We start from the raw sequence: 16,841 nt of genomic DNA on the forward strand, positions 1-16,841 counted from the left end.
AATATGCTTGCAATAGTGTATGTGTGTGTGCAGGGTAGGGGGCTGAGGGTATGGTTGCATGCATTGCACACGCATGTGCCTGTGTATGAAGTTGGGATTACACTTGCAACAGGACATGCGTATTTAGTTCAGGTGTGGGAGTGTCCATATGGGTAGGAATGGGCTTGTGCAGCAGTGATATGTGATGTCAGGTGTTTATGTGTTTTGCACATGCATGTGGTTGAGTGTGTAACTTTGCATATAGGAGATAGAGGGAGTGTGTACAGTTGCATGTGTTTGATTCTGGATGGAGATACCTACATGTGTGAGCACATGATTGTGTAAAGACAATGTAGCTGTGTGTGCACGGTTATGTTGCTGGGCATGGTTACTCATGATGTGTATTGAGTTTGGGTGCACTTGTTTGTGTGAAAATGAAAGGATTGCATGTGTATATCATGATCTATAACAGTCCTGAATATGACTGTGTGGATGTGTATATGTAGCATGTTTGTAGACTGTGTGCATGTGTGTGCAAAACACATATGAATAATGGGCATGCAGATGGCATATTGTGTCTACATTGCCTATAAGTGTGACATAAAGATGTATGGTAGGGTGAAATTTGGAGGCTGCATGCAGTTGGCTGGCATTAGTATGTGCCGTGTGTATTTATCTAAACTAAGAAAATAATGCATTTTCTTCAAATGTATAAGTGGTATAACAGGCATGCTTTACAACACTGTATAGACATATACGTCATATTTAAACCTATGTTACCTGATTACAATTAATTCATGACCCCCCACACATTAAGTGGTCTTCGAATTTGGACCACTTCCACACTGCGGGCTCAGCAAGCTCTATGTGCAATCCAGCAGCTCCCTGACATTTTACTGACCTGTAAAAAAAATAAGAAAAATAGTTTAGTCACAGGAAGTGAGATCACAAAAACACAGTTTCCATAGAAACAGAAAGGAGAGACAGAGAAAGAGAAGAACTGGGGAGAGATGGAGATGGAGCCAATTCCATACAACACTTTCCCTCCTCAGGCATTCTCCATTCTGTGTCTTGTCTTTATCCAGGGTGGCTGTTTCCAGTGGATATGTATAAATCCTAGCCTCAGTCTCCAGTTTATGTTGTGGGAGATCCCAGTCCTTGCCCAGGTGCTAATGGGGACCCAGTGAACACCCAATGCTTGAATATCCAGGACCCTCCCAATCCCTGTGCAGCACATTTTCAGGCATTTTGCTGATTCTGAGTTGCTGATGGGGCTAAGATTCTGGCCTGTTCAGGCAAATGGGGTGATGGTGGGAAACATGAAAAGAAAAAGGGCGAGTTTCTGGTGGTTGTCACTCCTGGGGATGTATACTACTGGAGTCTGAGTCCCAGAAAGGAAGGTCTTTTCAGATTTGCATATATAGACACAAAGAAAAATCACACCCACACAAAGGAACACCCAAGTCACCCCATCAACACTCATACACATGCACTCACATACAGAGAAATATACAAGTCACACAAGCAACCATACACACACAGAGGCACATACACACACAGAAATATGCAAGACACTCAAGCAAGCATACACACACAGAGGCACATACACACACAGAAATATGCAAGACACTCAAGCAAGCATACATACATACATGTATACATATGCCTGCACACAGAAATATGCAAATAACCTAAGCAAGTTCACACACACAGAGGCACATACACACATGCACACAGAGAAATATGCAAGTCACCCACAAGTTCCAGATACTCAGAGGGGCACAGCTACATACACACGAAACACATGGGCCCACACAACACATATGCACATATGCATGCATGCGCACACATGCACATACGCACTTACATGAACGCACGCACACATACACACACAGATGGACGCACACATAGCAGTCAACTGCTCCTTTGTTTCAAAAGGCACAAGGAGGATATTGATCCTAAAAATAACACTCCTTTCACTTCCTCCCAAGCTGCCAGTCGCTGACATTCCCCCCACGTTCCCATGACCCACCCACACCCCAGCAGGCTGGCTCCTGCCAGACCAGCACTACAGTAAGAGACATGCAGGGACGTGTGGGCCCAAGATGCAAAGACACTTTCTTTTTCTTAATATATTTTGCATTCCAGGTCAAATCAGCCAAATCAGTTCCAAATCATATCAGTTGAGCAGAGCTCAATGGTTCAAAACCCCATATCGATTAAGCAGACAGAATTCAATTATTCTAAACACCATGTATGATGCTACAACTGGTGAGCATCTTCCATCCCAGTCTCTCACCCTGGGATTTACAATGCTCCCAAATCCATTGGCAGGCATCTTATATGCAGACCCAAGCCCGGAAGCCTTGGGATTCGGATGCCACCACTTGATCTTAGCCAAAAGGCCAAGAAGCAAAGAAATCACATGTGTGTATTCCACAGCTCGGAAGCTCCACAGTAGGACAAGGCAGGCCACCCTCTGTGCCCCATTCTCCAGGCACTTAGGGTGCCCAGTAACTGGCCCAAGCAATGGAGCCAGTCACCTCATCTCCTAGCAACTCCAGGTGTATGTCAGAATTGGGATTTTCAGGTGGCCCAGGGAAGTTTGCAGCATGATTTGGGGCCTGACTCCTCCAGGCATGTTTGGAAAATCCCACCCAGTCAATCCAGTGTCCTCTCTCAAATCAAATCCAGCCTTTGGTTGCTGGGTAAATACAGGCGGTGTCCAGGAGAGGCCACTGATACAAGCATGAAACCCAGAGAAGGGCAGGGTGAGCAGGGTGACAGGCCTGGCCAGAGCAGGGTGACAGGCCTGGCCAGAGAGCTCAGCTTGCTCTCAAATCTTTACTGGGGGGATATCATGGGGTCCCAGTGGCAGCAATAAACCTAGCAGGGCCCAGCCTGTGCTTGTCTCTTGGCTCTTTTGCCTATCCTGGTCTGTGTGATGGACATCCCACAAAGTGGAGGAACAGTGGGAGGGTTTGGCAACCGGAAGGCCCATCCGTGCCCCCTCTCTGTTCACAGCCCCATTGCCACCTGTGCTCCCTGCTCCAGGTGTTGATGGCCTCCCCTTTCCTCCCATCTCCTTCTCATGGGGACAATGAGAGCCGGGACTCTTTCCCCTTGCTTCCTCTCCCTTCCTTTTGGATTTCAGTTCCCCTCATTGCTCAAGCCAGTCTGACTCCCCAGGACTGGGCCAGTCCTCTCCACCTGCCTCTGAAATCAGCCCACTCCTGCCCCTTCTCAGCCCCCTCCCTGTCCTAGATGCTCCACAGATGCTGGGGCCTGGGGGTCCCCTTCCCTGGGATGTTCCCAAGGGAGGGAGGGTAGCATTCCCTCGCAAAGGAACAGTATCTCATAGGCGGCACCAGCAGAGAGGGATTTTCAGAGAGGTGGGGCAAAATCTTGAGGCAGCCAACTATGGAGGGGTTGGGGGTGGGGGGCATAAGCTGTGGGGCAGCACCTGCCACCAGGACTATTGCTTGTATGGGGAAGTTCCTAAGCAACATCTGCCTATGTCTGTTCCCCTGAGGAGTACACTCTGGGATGGACTTAGCCCAGCCATGGGGGGCACTGTCACTCCAAACAACTGTATTTAACCCTTTGCCTTTCCTCTCAGCCTTGCTGAGCAGGGAAGAGGGTCAGCTAGCTGGGTTAAATCACAGCCCCTCTCTGTCCTGCCTGTCTGATATCTGCTCTCTCCCCAGATTTTCAGGGAACACCCTTTGAGAGAGAGTTACAACAAGACCAGTTCTATAAACTCCAAACGCATCCTACAGCCCAACACAGCTCTGCTCTCCCTGGTCCTCATGGCTGGCACCTTCTTCATTGCCTACTTCCTGCGCAAATTCAAAAATAGCAGCTTCTTGCCAGGCAAGGTGAGCCCACCACCCATGGGGCCCTGCAGGTGGGTACAGCCCTCTGGGGCCAACTGTGATACTCAAAGCACTGAAATCTTCCTGTCACTCCCTGCTGCAGTGATGCCACTGGGCAAACAGGGTGAGGCTGTGCTTCTTGCTGTCATGCCAGGGCCCTCCTGAGGGCATCCCAGGCAGGCACCCTTGGCTGGCAGTGAGGAGGCCACCTTCCTTCAGCCTCTGGTGTGATTTCCATGGTGAGCTCTAGGGTTCCAGTTTGAACCCATCTCCCCTGAGTCCTTGCCCAGGTCCCATTCAGCTCTCACCATTTCTGAAGCAAACATGGAAGCCCATCGGATGTTGGCTTACAAATACAGGCTCCTGCCTGCTGAGAAGGGGACTGAGATCTGCACTGGCACCATCTCCCCCAGGATTGCCCAGCAGCCACTAGAGAAGCAGGCACTCTTGGAAGGTTACTGATGCCCTATACCAGAACCTTGTTGCCCAAGGGGGAATGGCTTCATCCTTCCATGTCCCATCCTCAGACTATTTGGATATGGCACCCCCTAGAGGCAAAAGGCTTCCATATGCAATTTCCACCTCTCCATTGGTGATGATGACGAGTATGCTGTTTGAATGACATGCTGTTGTATCTCTGTAGATCCGGCGTGTGATTGGAGACTTCGGGGTGCCCATTGCCATTTTCACCATGGTGTTGATAGACTTCTTCATTGAGGGCACGTACACGCAGGTAAGTGAGCAGAGCAAAGGAGCTTGGGATTGATGTACAAGTGCATGCTTGTGGACAGGGCTGCAGTGCTCTGCTCCTGTGTGAGGGTCGGCGCTCTTTTCACCTCTACATCCCAAACTTTTCAAATGTCACTGACCTTAGACGGTGTGCAATCTAATGAGCAGAGGAGAGAATGGGCATCAGGACTCCTGGGTTCTGGTCCTGTGAAGAGCCTGGTCTAGTGGTAAGAACTAGGACTGGCAAGGTCCAAACATGCAGAGCACCAATTCCTGGTCCTATTCTAATGATTAGAGGAGACTGGCAGCTGGAGTCCTGGGTTCTGCCCTGTGCCTGGGAAGGCAGGATTGCCCAGTGTGGAGAGCAGGGACTATTCTATTCCCAGGTCTGCATCCAACTTTCCATGCAGTTGGATGGACCATAGGTGAGTTGCTTCACTGCACTGCACCACATTTTTGTGTATAACAGCTTGGCAACTTTCTTGGGCGTGGTTTATGGGAGGAGGATCATGAATGAACATCTTCATATCCCTATAGAAGGACAAAGGATCCTAGCTCTTGGTACCCCAAGCTGCTGGCCTCTCTTCACTCCCCTGGCACACCCTTTCTGTGTTTAGCCCCTTTTTCATATGCCCAGTCCTTGCCCTCTGCCAATGCACAAATCAAGTCCCAGCTGATTGGACCATTCACTCTCAGTCTCTTCTCTCTTCCAGAAACTGAGTGTTCCTAAAAATTTACAGAGCTCCAATTCCAGTGATCAGGGCTGGATTATTCATCCACTGGGACCACAACGTGATTTCCCAATCTGGATGATGTTTGCTGCTTTTGTCCCTGCTCTCCTGGTCTTCATCCTGATTTTCCTGGAGACACAAATCACAACGTGAGAAAGAGAGGAGTGTTGGCTTGGGGTGGGGTGTAGAAGAAGGGAGAGAGGGGTCTGACAATTGTAGGAGAGAGCTGAGAAAAAGGGTAACAGAAGCCCAGCTGGGGGGCAGGCTAAAGCAGATGGAAAGGAATGCAGGAGGGGATAAAAATAAGGAAGGGGGGAAGAGATGGAGGGGTAGGAATGTGTGGAGCTGTCAAGTTCATGGGGCTGTGGACACTGCAGGGCTGAGTCATGGAAGGGCTGCCTTCTATTGACATTGCCCTGCTCTGAAGCCATCAGAACAGGGCAACTGGCTGGGTGGAAGGAGGGATACAAGTAATTTCCTGGACACTACATGAAGCTGTTTCATCCTTGCCTGCCTCCCCCAGGTTGATTGTGAGCAAGCCCGAGAGGAAGCTGGTGAAGGGTTCGGGCTTCCACCTGGACCTGCTCCTGATTGTTGGCATGGGAGGCATAGTACCACTCTTTGGCATGCCCTGGCTCTCTGCCACTACAGTGAGGACCATCACTCATGCCAATGCCCTGACTGTGATGACCAAGAGCACTTATCCAGGGGAGAAGGTCCAAGTCCAGGAGGTCAAGGAGCAGAGGATCACTGGGCTCCTGGCAGCCATTCTTGTAGGTGAGTCCTACCCATGATCTCATGATGGTACAGTCCCAGAAGCCACATCCTAAGAAAGGCTTTAGGGCAGGGGTAGGCAAAATCCAACCCATGGTCCAGATCCAGCCCACCAAGGTATTTTGTCTGGGCTGCCTGGCCCAGCCATGGGGGTCAGCATGGGCTGCAGCACGTGCAGCCAGCCCTGCTGCCCTTAAGCATGCAGTGGTGGTAGGACGGCACAGAGGCTGGACTCCATTTCTCAGCAGCTCCTGTACCAGCTCCTTTTGGCTGCCGGTGCTGGACTCAGCCCTGCTACCTGGTCACCCTGGTCTGTCTGCCCCACACCCACCACCAGGGGTGAGACTGTGTGGGCAGGGTGCCTGGCCAGGCAGCTGAGATAGAGATGCGGGCGGGAGGGGATCTATGTCTGGGAGTGGGATGGGCACAAAGGGCTGGGATCAGGGTCATGGGGTGGTGTCAATGCAAGGCTGGGGCCTGGGGCAGAGCCACGATCCACTGCCCACACTGCCCTACAACAGGCACCAATTCTGTGGGCAGCGGTATGTGAGGAGCAGATCATGGCTCTGCCCCAGGCTCTGGCCCTAGCCCCAGTCCTGAACTGTCACTGCGCCATGATCTTGGTCCCAGCCACCTGTCCATCCCTGCCTGCATCCCCATCCTATCTGCCTGGCTGCATACCCTGCCCACATGGGTCCTGGCCAGTCTCCATGGAGCCCCCGGGATCTCTGAACAGTGACAGTGCAGGCCTGGGCCCTGGGACAAAGCTGTGATCCACTCCCTGCATGCCTCTGCCTGCAGAACTGGTGGCAGTTGCAGGGGCATGCAGGGAGCAGATCATGCCTATGCCCTGGCCCGTGCTGTCCTCACTCTGTAGTCCAGATCCCAGCCCTGGTCCTGGCTCCACCTGCTGATCCTGCCCCTGGATGCAGCTCCCTGCCTGCCTGCCTGCAGCCCCATTCCAGCCACCTGGCCATGTGTGAGGGCCTCTTAGGGATTTTTGGTGAACTGTGAAAGTGGAGGGAGGGGAAGGGGGTGTACTGACTTGGCCTGCAACAGCTCACTAAAACTCCCTAAGTGGCCCTCCAGACAAAATAATTGCCTACCCCTTCCTTAGGGTGAACTTCTCCTCAAGGGGCAGGGAAGTTATGGGGAGGGGTGCGGGGGTCACTAATCCAAATCCAGCCTGTGAAAGCAGTGTGTTCAGTAGTAGTGCCTGCTCAACTGATTTCAAATAGGCCTTTGTGCAAAACCAGGCTTTGTGTTCCCAGAGTTACATTCACTGATGGCCTTTCTCTTAGCAAGCAGCCATGGATGGGCTGGCTATGGAGACAGCTTTCTAAGCAGGAGAGGACAGGGAAAGTGTGTAGGAGGGCTGCCTGCTTTGTGGCTAAGCAGAAGTCAGCTGGGACCTTTCACCAGGAGAAATGGGACTGTTGAAAACTCCGCAGTCTGCAGTGTAATGCTGGGGATCTGTAGGCTCTGGCCTCCGAGCTGCTGTCCTTCTTGCCCAACCCAGCCCTCCAGCCAGGATGCTGGGTCAAGGCCACTCTGTTTTCACATGGTTGCCTCTTGTTATTGCCCTGCAGGTGTCTCCATCTTCATGGAGCCCATCCTGAAACTGATCCCACTGGCTGTGCTCTTCGGGATATTCCTCTACATGGGGGTGACCTCCCTGTATGGGATCCAGCTCTTCGACCGCATTCTGCTATTTCTGAAGCCACCCAAGTACCACCCAGATGAGCCCTATGCCAAAAGGGTGAGGGCACTGCCCCCTCCTTGCCCTGGCTGAGTTTCCCTTGACTGAACCTAGATAGGCACTTTCAGGTGCTGTGTGTGCAAGAAGAGGGGAGGACACCCCAAAACCCTGCCCTCTCCAACACAGAGCTCACCACTGGATGTAACACAGAGGTGCCTTCTATGTGGTTATGGGGAAATCTCCCGGAAGGGTCTCAGGGCTAGGTGGCCCCTATTAGCCTCTCTGTACCATGGCAGACTGAGCACATGCTCCTCAGGGATTGTGACTCTCAGTCCTGGACTAGTAGGGGCCATAGAGCCCAACACACTCTCCAAAGGGCCTGATGGGTGGAGAGGTCCTGAGTGTGATGGGCAGACATCTGCCAGCCTCTTTGCTTTTCCATGGTGTGGCTGACCTGTCCTGCCATGCTCACACCAAAGTCTAATATTGTGGGAGCAGTGCTCAGGCAGATCCAGGCCTGAGGCAGCTGGGACCCAACACAGAGCAGTGACAAGGCTTCTCCCTATCACATCCCCTGAAAGAGAAAAGGCCATCCTTGCCTTCTTGGGGCCTGGTAAGGGTACTGCCAGGAGGGTAGTTATGGCATGGAGTGCCACTGCCTGGATCTGTCCCTCACAGGCCCTCTCTCTAGCCTTTCTCTAGGCCCAGGCTAGAGATGCCGCAGAGCAGCCCAGCTCCTGCACAGAACTCAGGCTTGGGGAGTAGCTGACAGACCTCCTGCTCCTCTCTATGGCAGAACTCAAGGATCTGCAGCAAAAGCAGGGGAGAGGGGGGCACTGGGTATATGCACTCTCAAGGCTTGTTTGGTCTGGGGCACCAGGCTGGCTGCAGCTCTGCACCATGAAGCATATACCCACAGGAGGCTGTCATGGGGCAGCAGGATAGGCAGACACCATCAGGGTGGCCCTGAATCTCTCCCTCCTTATGTCTTACAGGTAAGGACTTGGCGGATGCACTTGTTCACCTTCAGCCAGATCATATGCCTGGCTGTCCTGTGGGCAGTGAAGTCCAGCAAGGGCTCCCTGGCCTTGCCCTTTGTCCTCATCCTGACTGTGCCTCTGCGTCGCTTCCTGCTCCCCAGGATCTTCCAGGATATTGAACTCAAGTGTGTAAGTATATTTTACCAACCCTTGCAGTAGCAGGACTTTGGCCATGGTCATCCCCCTACCTTTACCTGTGGCAGGTTAGGGTATTATTCCTTGTGGTTGTGTCAGGGCTGACTGTGTAGTTTTAGTAATAGGTTAATCAATGGATTTGTATGGGATGGTTTGGATAGGGATGATCCTGCTTCTGGTAGGGGTGGGACTAGATGACCTCCAGAGGTCCCTTCCTGCCCTACTTCTCTATGCATCTATGACCCTACACCATGGCAAGGTATGGGGGAAAGGTGGCAGAAGGGGGGCCACCTCAGAGATGGAACAGCCTATTCCCAACCCTCCTTTTAGGACAACACTTGATCTTCTACTCAAACTAGCCAACATCTGGAGGGGGTGTCTCACTGCCCTACCTGAGGAAGACAGCAGCCCTGCAGAGAGGGGCAAAAAATAGCCCCAAGCAGCCTAGTTCCCTCAGCTGCCCCTGTCATCCCAGAACAACCCTCACCATCTCTCCATTCCCTTCCAGCTGGATGCAGATGATGCTGTGGTGACCTTCGATGAGATAGAGGGCCAGGATGTGTACGATGAAGTGCAGATGCCCATCTAAGCCCCCAATCCACATGTGTCCTCCAGATGAGGAACAATGGGCTCTTTTCCTTCACTGGGCTTTCCACAGAATGCCCAGAGCCTGGCTTCACAGGATTGATCATTTGTGTCTGTGCGTGTATATGTGTGTATGCTGCCCATACCTTCCCTCATGGCATCCTGCATACACACATGTGCATAGGCACATACATGAGGATTCCAAGGAATCCACATAACTATACCACACTCTTTAGATTGGCTCCAGATGTTATAGGCTTGTAAAAACATACGCTAAGATTTTGAGGACATAGCTGCATTAGACTGGTTGAAATGAGAACCCAACGCCTGATCTCTGGACTCCTATTAGTGTTAGCTCTGCAGCTAGATAACCTAAGAATGTGTATCTCTTCTTGTTTCCTTCCTGTGGCTTGTAGTCTTCTGATGTTCTCACGCTCCAGTGCTGTGAGGAAGGAGGCTTGCCTCCTTGCCTGGAACATGCATGTATGCATCTGTACACACATGATCTGGAGCTCCCTTTGGCCCAGTCCCTGGGAGCAATGAGCTCTTTTGTCAGAAATCTTCCTCCCAACAGCAGAGTGATTTGTAGCCCCTGGCACTGGAGTGCATAAACCAAACCAAAGATGAGACATCTCACAGCATGAGGACCAGAAAGCATGGGTCAGCATTTCTCCCACCCAGCAGAAGATGGACGCTTCAGAAAAGACCAACGAGAAGGTGAGCAAAGATGTAGAGAAGATCCTTCAAGAGGTCCTAGTGGCAGCTTTGCAGTGGCAGTCACCCGTTCCACAGATAATCCTGGTGCCTATGGGCTAGACATAGTTTAGGGAGAACAACACCCAGGCTGTCACAACAGCAGCTTAGGACTAAACAACCCCCAGCCCACCCAGGGAAGCTGGGTCCCACTTTCAGCCTTCTGCATAGCAATGGGAGGGGGGAGTCAGGCAAGATGAACCCAGGAGCCTGTGACTAGAGTGCATTCTCCCTGACTTTCTGTCCAAGCCTTCTCCCAAGCTAACTTTGGTGCTCAGTAGCGTGAGGTCTCTGCTCAGACAGGACCATTCTCACTAGATAGGCTAACAACCCCCTTTGCCATCAGCATAGGGCTGGGTAAGCTTCTGGTCTACTCACATGCTCCAGCTTCCTCCCACTCCCCCTCTTAATACTCCCACAGGTGCTGAAAAGGGAGTGCCATCTCCAGACTGAGGCAGACTCCCTGGCCTGGCCCAGGCTGCTATGCTATCAAGTTGTGTTCAGATCCTGCTTGAGGTGGGGAGGGTGTCTCTTGGGACATGGCTCTGATGCAATGCAGCATCTCTTACCTAGGGCCAAGTGAGTTATAGTATAAGCAAGTGGGGCAGCCACTGAATGCAGCTGGGCTTGCATTTGCTTACACTCAGGCTGTATTCAATTTATAACCAGGCACTGGTGCTCGTCTTCCATTTGTACAGAGGCCGCTTTTGCTTTCTACTGGCTTGAGCAGGGTTTGTGGGACATCCTGAGTAAGGCTGAAATCCTTCTGCCAGGTCTGTTGTGCTCAGCACATTGAAGGACCTAGCCTGAGGCTCAGTACCATACCTAGACTTCTGGCAGCCCCAGGCAAACTTTTAGTATTGGGTCCCCTTTCGCCAGAGATAATAATCAGACAACAGAAAAAAATGACCATTTTTGGGCCCCCTTTCTGTCCGGGCCCCAGGCAGCCTCCCAGTTTGCCCATGCCTGTGTCCAGCTCTGCCTAGGCTCAGTTCTTTCCCCAGCTCTCCAGATTCAAGCCCTCCAATATACAAAGAGCCTGAAGCAAAACGGCACTGCTCTTTGCCTCACTGCTTTTTGCCTTGTGCACCTCCACTGATAGGATCAGACTAGTGCAGTGCTGTATCAGGCCCTCAGGCTGGTAACTGCCCCAGGTTTAACCCCATGCACACTGGTTTGTTTGATTGATTGATTTAGTTAGTGTGGAATATAGATCTGGGGCCAGTCCTCAACTGGCATAAATTAGCATCATTCCATTGGCATCAAAGGGCTCGATGCTAGTTCACACAAACCAAAGATCTGGTCTCTTTCCCTTTTGTTTGTGTTAACTGATCAGTGTCTTTCCCAGGGAATTGAATATGTAAATACGAGGAAAAGAAATGTTTGGGTGTGGGGGAGGAGGGTGGGTTGGCATGCGGGAAATTATGAGAACAATAGATATATAAACAAGAAATTATGAGGCTTTTGCTGTTAGATTTTGTTTAAAACAAAACAAATGAAAAAGGGAGTGGATGAAATGACCTGTATATTTTGCGCTAGTGGTAAGAGGTGTTTGTAATTTATTTAATGAGTGTATTTAAAGATATGTAGATTGTGCCTTTGCTTTACAAAGGAATATCAGGGGCCTGTGTGTGGGGAAACAGGCAACATAGGACAGCCAAGAAAGGCTTTTTAAAGGATGTTCGTCACAGACTGATGTCCAGCACATCAATGTCATTGTCTTTCAGATGCATATACGTATAATAGTCTTATTTTTTTAATTACAATTTAGTTTTAACTGAAACATTCCCAAGTTTAAGCACAAGGGGCTGAACTATATTCCACACTTACACCCATGCAAAACTGGAGTCCCCTTTCCTGACATGGGTAGGATGGTCTGGGTTCACACTCATGCACATGAATTTAGAATTTTTCCCAGCAGCCCAGGTGCTGGTAAGTAGCCAGGAAGACCTACTGACCACAAGCAGTCACTTGAAACTATTCATTTGCTGTTGCTTTTCCCATTGTTATCATCTTAGAGCTACAGGAGATGTAAGGAAGAACTGTGTGAGATAGAAAGCCTGATTTAGCATTAGAAACTGTGAGCCAGTATGATGCTTCAAAAAAACCCATGAACTTCACCAAAGCCTGTGGAAGTCAACAGGGTTTTTTTTCCATGCATGTCAGTGGATCTTGGATCACATCCTCTCTAGTTTTATTTCACTGGATAATCCCAACCTATAGGTTGCTAAGGTGCTAAGTCATGGGTGGACAAAATGCGACCCGTGGGCCGAACGCAGCCCACCAGGCCATTCTATCCAGCCTGCAGGGCCCCTAAAAAATCTAGAAAATTAATATTTATCTGCCCTTGGCTGCCTGTCATGCGGCCCTCAATGGCTTGCCAAAACTCAGTAAGCGGCCCTCCGCCTGAAATAATTGCCCACCCCTGTGCTAGGTAGTTCCATGGGGAGCTGAGCACTTTCAGCACTGACCAGCCTAAATGGCAGTTCAGGGTGCTTAGCACCTTGTAGATGAAAGCCCCTTGTTTTTTGGTCCTAACTCTCCTCTGCCTTACTGTGGTGTAAGTCACGAGTGAATCCACTGAAAGTAGCAGATATCCTAACTGTAAAAGTAGGGTGACATAGGGAGAATCAAACCCTTTGCTTTGAGAGACCTTCCAGAGCTCTTATATTTGGAAAATAAGCCTAAGGGAATAGGTGGGGCCAGGCTGTGGTGTAATGGGAATATGGCTGTACCATGTGCTTCTCTTATATAATGCTGGATTCCTTGAAAATTTTGTACTGGGAAAAGTATTTAGAAGTGCAGATTGAACATGAATTGACTTGTACCTTGAAAAGACATGGGATTTGGTTCTGCTTTGCAGTGCTCTAACATTCTTCTGAGCCATGCCCCTGGAATTAAGAGTCACCTTAGACTTAGGACTTAGGTACATACAAATGGACCTCCCTCGAGGGGCTGGGATCATGCATGTTATAGTCATGGGACCAAGAGACAGATTCTGAACGAGTCCATTTCTCACATGTGAATTCCCAGCTAAAGGGCCTGGTTCCACACTTGGCCTTTCAAGCAAGACTTTTAAGAGCCAAATGTGTTCACTTGGCTCAGATGCTTTATGTGCTGGTGTCTGAGCCAGATCTGGAACTGAGCACTGTGTGTGTTTATGTGTGTTGAGGGGGCTGTGGGGGAGAGAGAGAGAGAAACTGTGTGTATGTGTGTGCGGGCAAAAAAATGAGCGTGGGTATGTGCACTCGTACGTACTTGAAAAAGATGGAGATTTTGTGTATGTGAGAGGGTTAGGGACTGTGTGTGAAAGAAATGAGTGTGTGTTTGAAATAAAAAGGTGATTTGCCATGCGTGAGTGTGTGGGTGAAAGAAGTTATGATTGTGTGTGTGCCTGTGAGTATGCATGTGTGCGCCCAATTAGACAGGCTGAGAATTTGCTCTTTCTCACCACCTGGGGAGAAAAAAGGGAAGGAAGAGACCTTAAGACAAAGCTGACTTTAGTGTGAGCAATCAAGTGTGAATTGTACCTCACTGTTTTATTGCTTTCTTGTCTGAGCTGTGTAGCCCAAATCAGATCTCTCTAGAAGTATATTGTATTAATAATGTTTGTAGCTTTACCAATTATGTGTCAGAAATAACTCAAACTTTGCAAGCTTTGATTTTTCATTAAATAAAGAAATGTGCCTCTCTATGATGCTTCTAAAAAAATGAAATAAAAATGAAACTGAATGAACAAAGACCTGTGTAGAGAAATGCATAGTTTTCATTAAATTCTGTTATGTGTTATAGGAATTATTATTCTGAATAATATTAACATTAATAGCAGTAGTCATACTATTCTGGTATAGAGCTGAAAAGCCCCTGTCATAATCCTTGTGCAAGGGAGTGGAGAAAACACAGAAAAACGAAACACATTGTGATGTCCCTTGGTAGCCTGTTCTGGGAAGATATCTTTCAGTATGTGCAAAAGATAGCGCTGCTTTAATTCCTCATTTCCAGGTGTCCCTCTCTCCCTGGGCTGCAGACCCTGCTGCAGACCCTCCTCCCCACCGATGTTACACTATTACACTAGTGACAGTCTATTACACCGGTATCTGAAGGCTTTGACTGAAATCTATTCAATATTGTTCCAGGTACAACGTTACACACACTCAGGCTATGTCTTCACTGCAGTCATGCAGACAGACCCAAGCTAGCTATAAGATAGCTTACATGGTGACAGCAGTACAGCCAGTGTGAGCTGTGGATTCAGCTAGCTTCTGAGGCAGGTTCTGCAGCTTGCGGTGAGCTCTATGCCACAGCCCCTTGCTGTTGGCAGTCCATGAGCTAGCCTGTGTCTGTCTGCATGGGTGTAAACATCCTCTCAGAGACAGTCCCTGCCTTGATGAAGCCAGAGCCTGAGAAATTGCCAGTACACACAAGCAGTACTTTAACCACACCAACAGCCCAGGCTATTTCTACACTGGGACATTTTACCCACTTGGACTCCTGACATAAAGCCTGGCAAAGAGCTCCTGGTGGGAAGCCAGAAATTCTGGGCTGAGCTATGTCCCATACCAGGACCTTAAGAACCACCTTTCTGTGCTGCTGGCTACCAAGACCGGTATACCTTTGCCTTGATAGCCTGCTGGGTTGCTACGTTCAAGAGAACCCTTGGTATTTTGAACGTTTGTGATGGACATACTTTGTGCACACAGATGGAAGGATGCTATTATTCTTTGTGGGCATAAATGGCACTTACCCAGCCACATAAGTGGCAGTTTGGACATTTGCACACAGTTTGTGATTCTATTGCCCATGAAGTGCGGACAGTGGCAGGGCACTTGGGGAACCTGCCACTTTAAGATGACAAGCAGCCTGCCAGCGGTGAGGACGGCTAATGGAAGCCTCACTTGATTAGGAGAAGGCTGGGCCTAGGAAGGCTATAAACCCCAGCCCTGAGATGAGCTGGCAGTAAGATCTCAGAGGCTGCTGAGGGAACATCGGCTCAGCATAGCTGGAGTGCATGTATGCCCTGCAGGGAGAGTACGGTCAGCAGTCTGGAGTTTTGGGAAGGAATTAAGGGATGGAGGAGGTTCCTGGGGACCTGGTGGGAGGTCTGCAGTCCAGAGAGGGGCTGGGTGTGTGGGATCAGAGAGGGTCTAGGAGCCCAGAGAGAGAGACTGGGTGAGATCAGGTGAACACCAAGGAGTGATAACACCTGTGAGGCCCAAGGTGTGGTGCAGGGGTGGACACTAGAGCCATGCAGTTATCCCCTAAGACAGTGACCACATGTGCCTAGCGGTCACTAGTGAGAGCAGACTGGGAAACCTCATAAAAGTAATTACAGCAAGGTGTGGCAGGTGAGAGAAGGGGTGACTATCCAATGACAGCAGAGTAGGCAAGGGCAGAAAAGGCTCTAGGGCAGGGGCAGGCAATTATTTTGGGCAGAGGGCCACTTACTGAGTTTTGGCAAGCCATTGAGGGCCGCATGATAGGCAGCCCAGGGCAGATTAATATTAATTTTCTAAATTTTTAGGGGACCCAAGGGCCAGATAGAATGGCCTGGCAGGCCGCATCCAGACCCTGGGCCACATTTTGCCCACCCCTGCTCTAGGGGCTTTGTGGCCACCCCTGGAAGGACACCCTGCTACATGGCAAGCATGTGTGTGTGACTCAGTGCATGCAGACAAGTCACAAAACCACAGCTAGCAGCTGGACAAAACACCACAACTAGCAGGTGTTAGATGGGGCCAAAGCATAGGAGAGTTCTCCCTCTCTTGTGGGGAGGAGGAGCGGGAGAACTCTCCCATATTTTGGCCCCGATAGCTGGCCTCCTGGGTAGCCAAGAGAGGGAGATATGCAGGGCCAGGAGGAAGAAAGCAAGCTGAAGAGTACATGGCTCATCAAGTTGGATGTTGCTCTGGAAAGGTGGGAGCCCAGGCCTCTTGCTCCCAGTAGAGTGCAGTGTTTGCCATCCATTTTATCCAGTGCAGACTGGAAAGTCAGCTGTAAACTGGGTGAGGGGACTCTAGATGCCAAGACTCTGCTTCCTGGACAAAAGCCCCAAGGATGCAGCTACTGAAGATGAGACAAAGGAGGTTCCTTTCTCTCACCCTACCCCCTGTATTTTTCCCAGCATTTATTCTAGGACAGCAGTTTCCAATCTGTGGTATGGGTACCACCAGTGGTATGCAGACAGTTTGTCAGTGGCATGCGGTAACGGATTTATCATAATTACTTTATATGACAAAAATTTGCTGGTGGTACTGAAAAGTTGAACTGAAACATTTGCTGGTGGTACTTAAGGTTGTATCATTTTAAATTGGTGGTGTGCAATCTGTCAAGAGTTTGGGAACCGCTGTTCTAGGAGATGCAACTACAAGTGCTTTCACAGTGGAGTAAGCTTCCTTGCACTTAATGTGAGTGCTCACACAGGGAGTTAGTGCAGTGTAGCTAGGTCACTGTGAGATCAAGCCTAGCTTTTTGCAAGGTAGAGAAGCCAAGTGACTTGTCCCAGGCTGTTGCAAGTACATAGCATAGAACTCAAGTCTCTGCA

The 16,841-nt window shown here is 50.0% G+C and overlaps 1 protein-coding gene across 2 annotated transcripts in view; it reads left to right on the top strand.

The window, feature by feature from the left end:
* The window catches only part of SLC4A1 (solute carrier family 4 member 1 (Diego blood group)), a 44,180-nt gene extending 30,138 nt beyond the window's left edge, over positions 1-14,042 (top strand). For both annotated transcript variants that reach the window (XM_014609213.3, XM_014609214.3), the window contains 7 exons: positions 3,687-3,857; positions 4,498-4,587; positions 5,297-5,463; positions 5,838-6,091; positions 7,678-7,847; positions 8,783-8,956; positions 9,471-14,042. In XM_014609213.3, the coding sequence (XP_014464699.2) occupies positions 3,687-3,857; positions 4,498-4,587; positions 5,297-5,463; positions 5,838-6,091; positions 7,678-7,847; positions 8,783-8,956; positions 9,471-9,551 (1,107 nt within the window). In that variant the 3' untranslated portion in view covers positions 9,552-14,042. The remainder of the gene's footprint in view (positions 1-3,686; positions 3,858-4,497; positions 4,588-5,296; positions 5,464-5,837; positions 6,092-7,677; positions 7,848-8,782; positions 8,957-9,470) is intronic.
* Positions 14,043-16,841: the final 2,799 nt, after the last annotated feature.

Source organism: Alligator mississippiensis, chromosome 4 (genome assembly GCF_030867095.1).
Source record: "Alligator mississippiensis isolate rAllMis1 chromosome 4, rAllMis1, whole genome shotgun sequence".
Lineage (NCBI taxonomy): Eukaryota > Metazoa > Chordata > Crocodylia > Alligatoridae > Alligator > Alligator mississippiensis.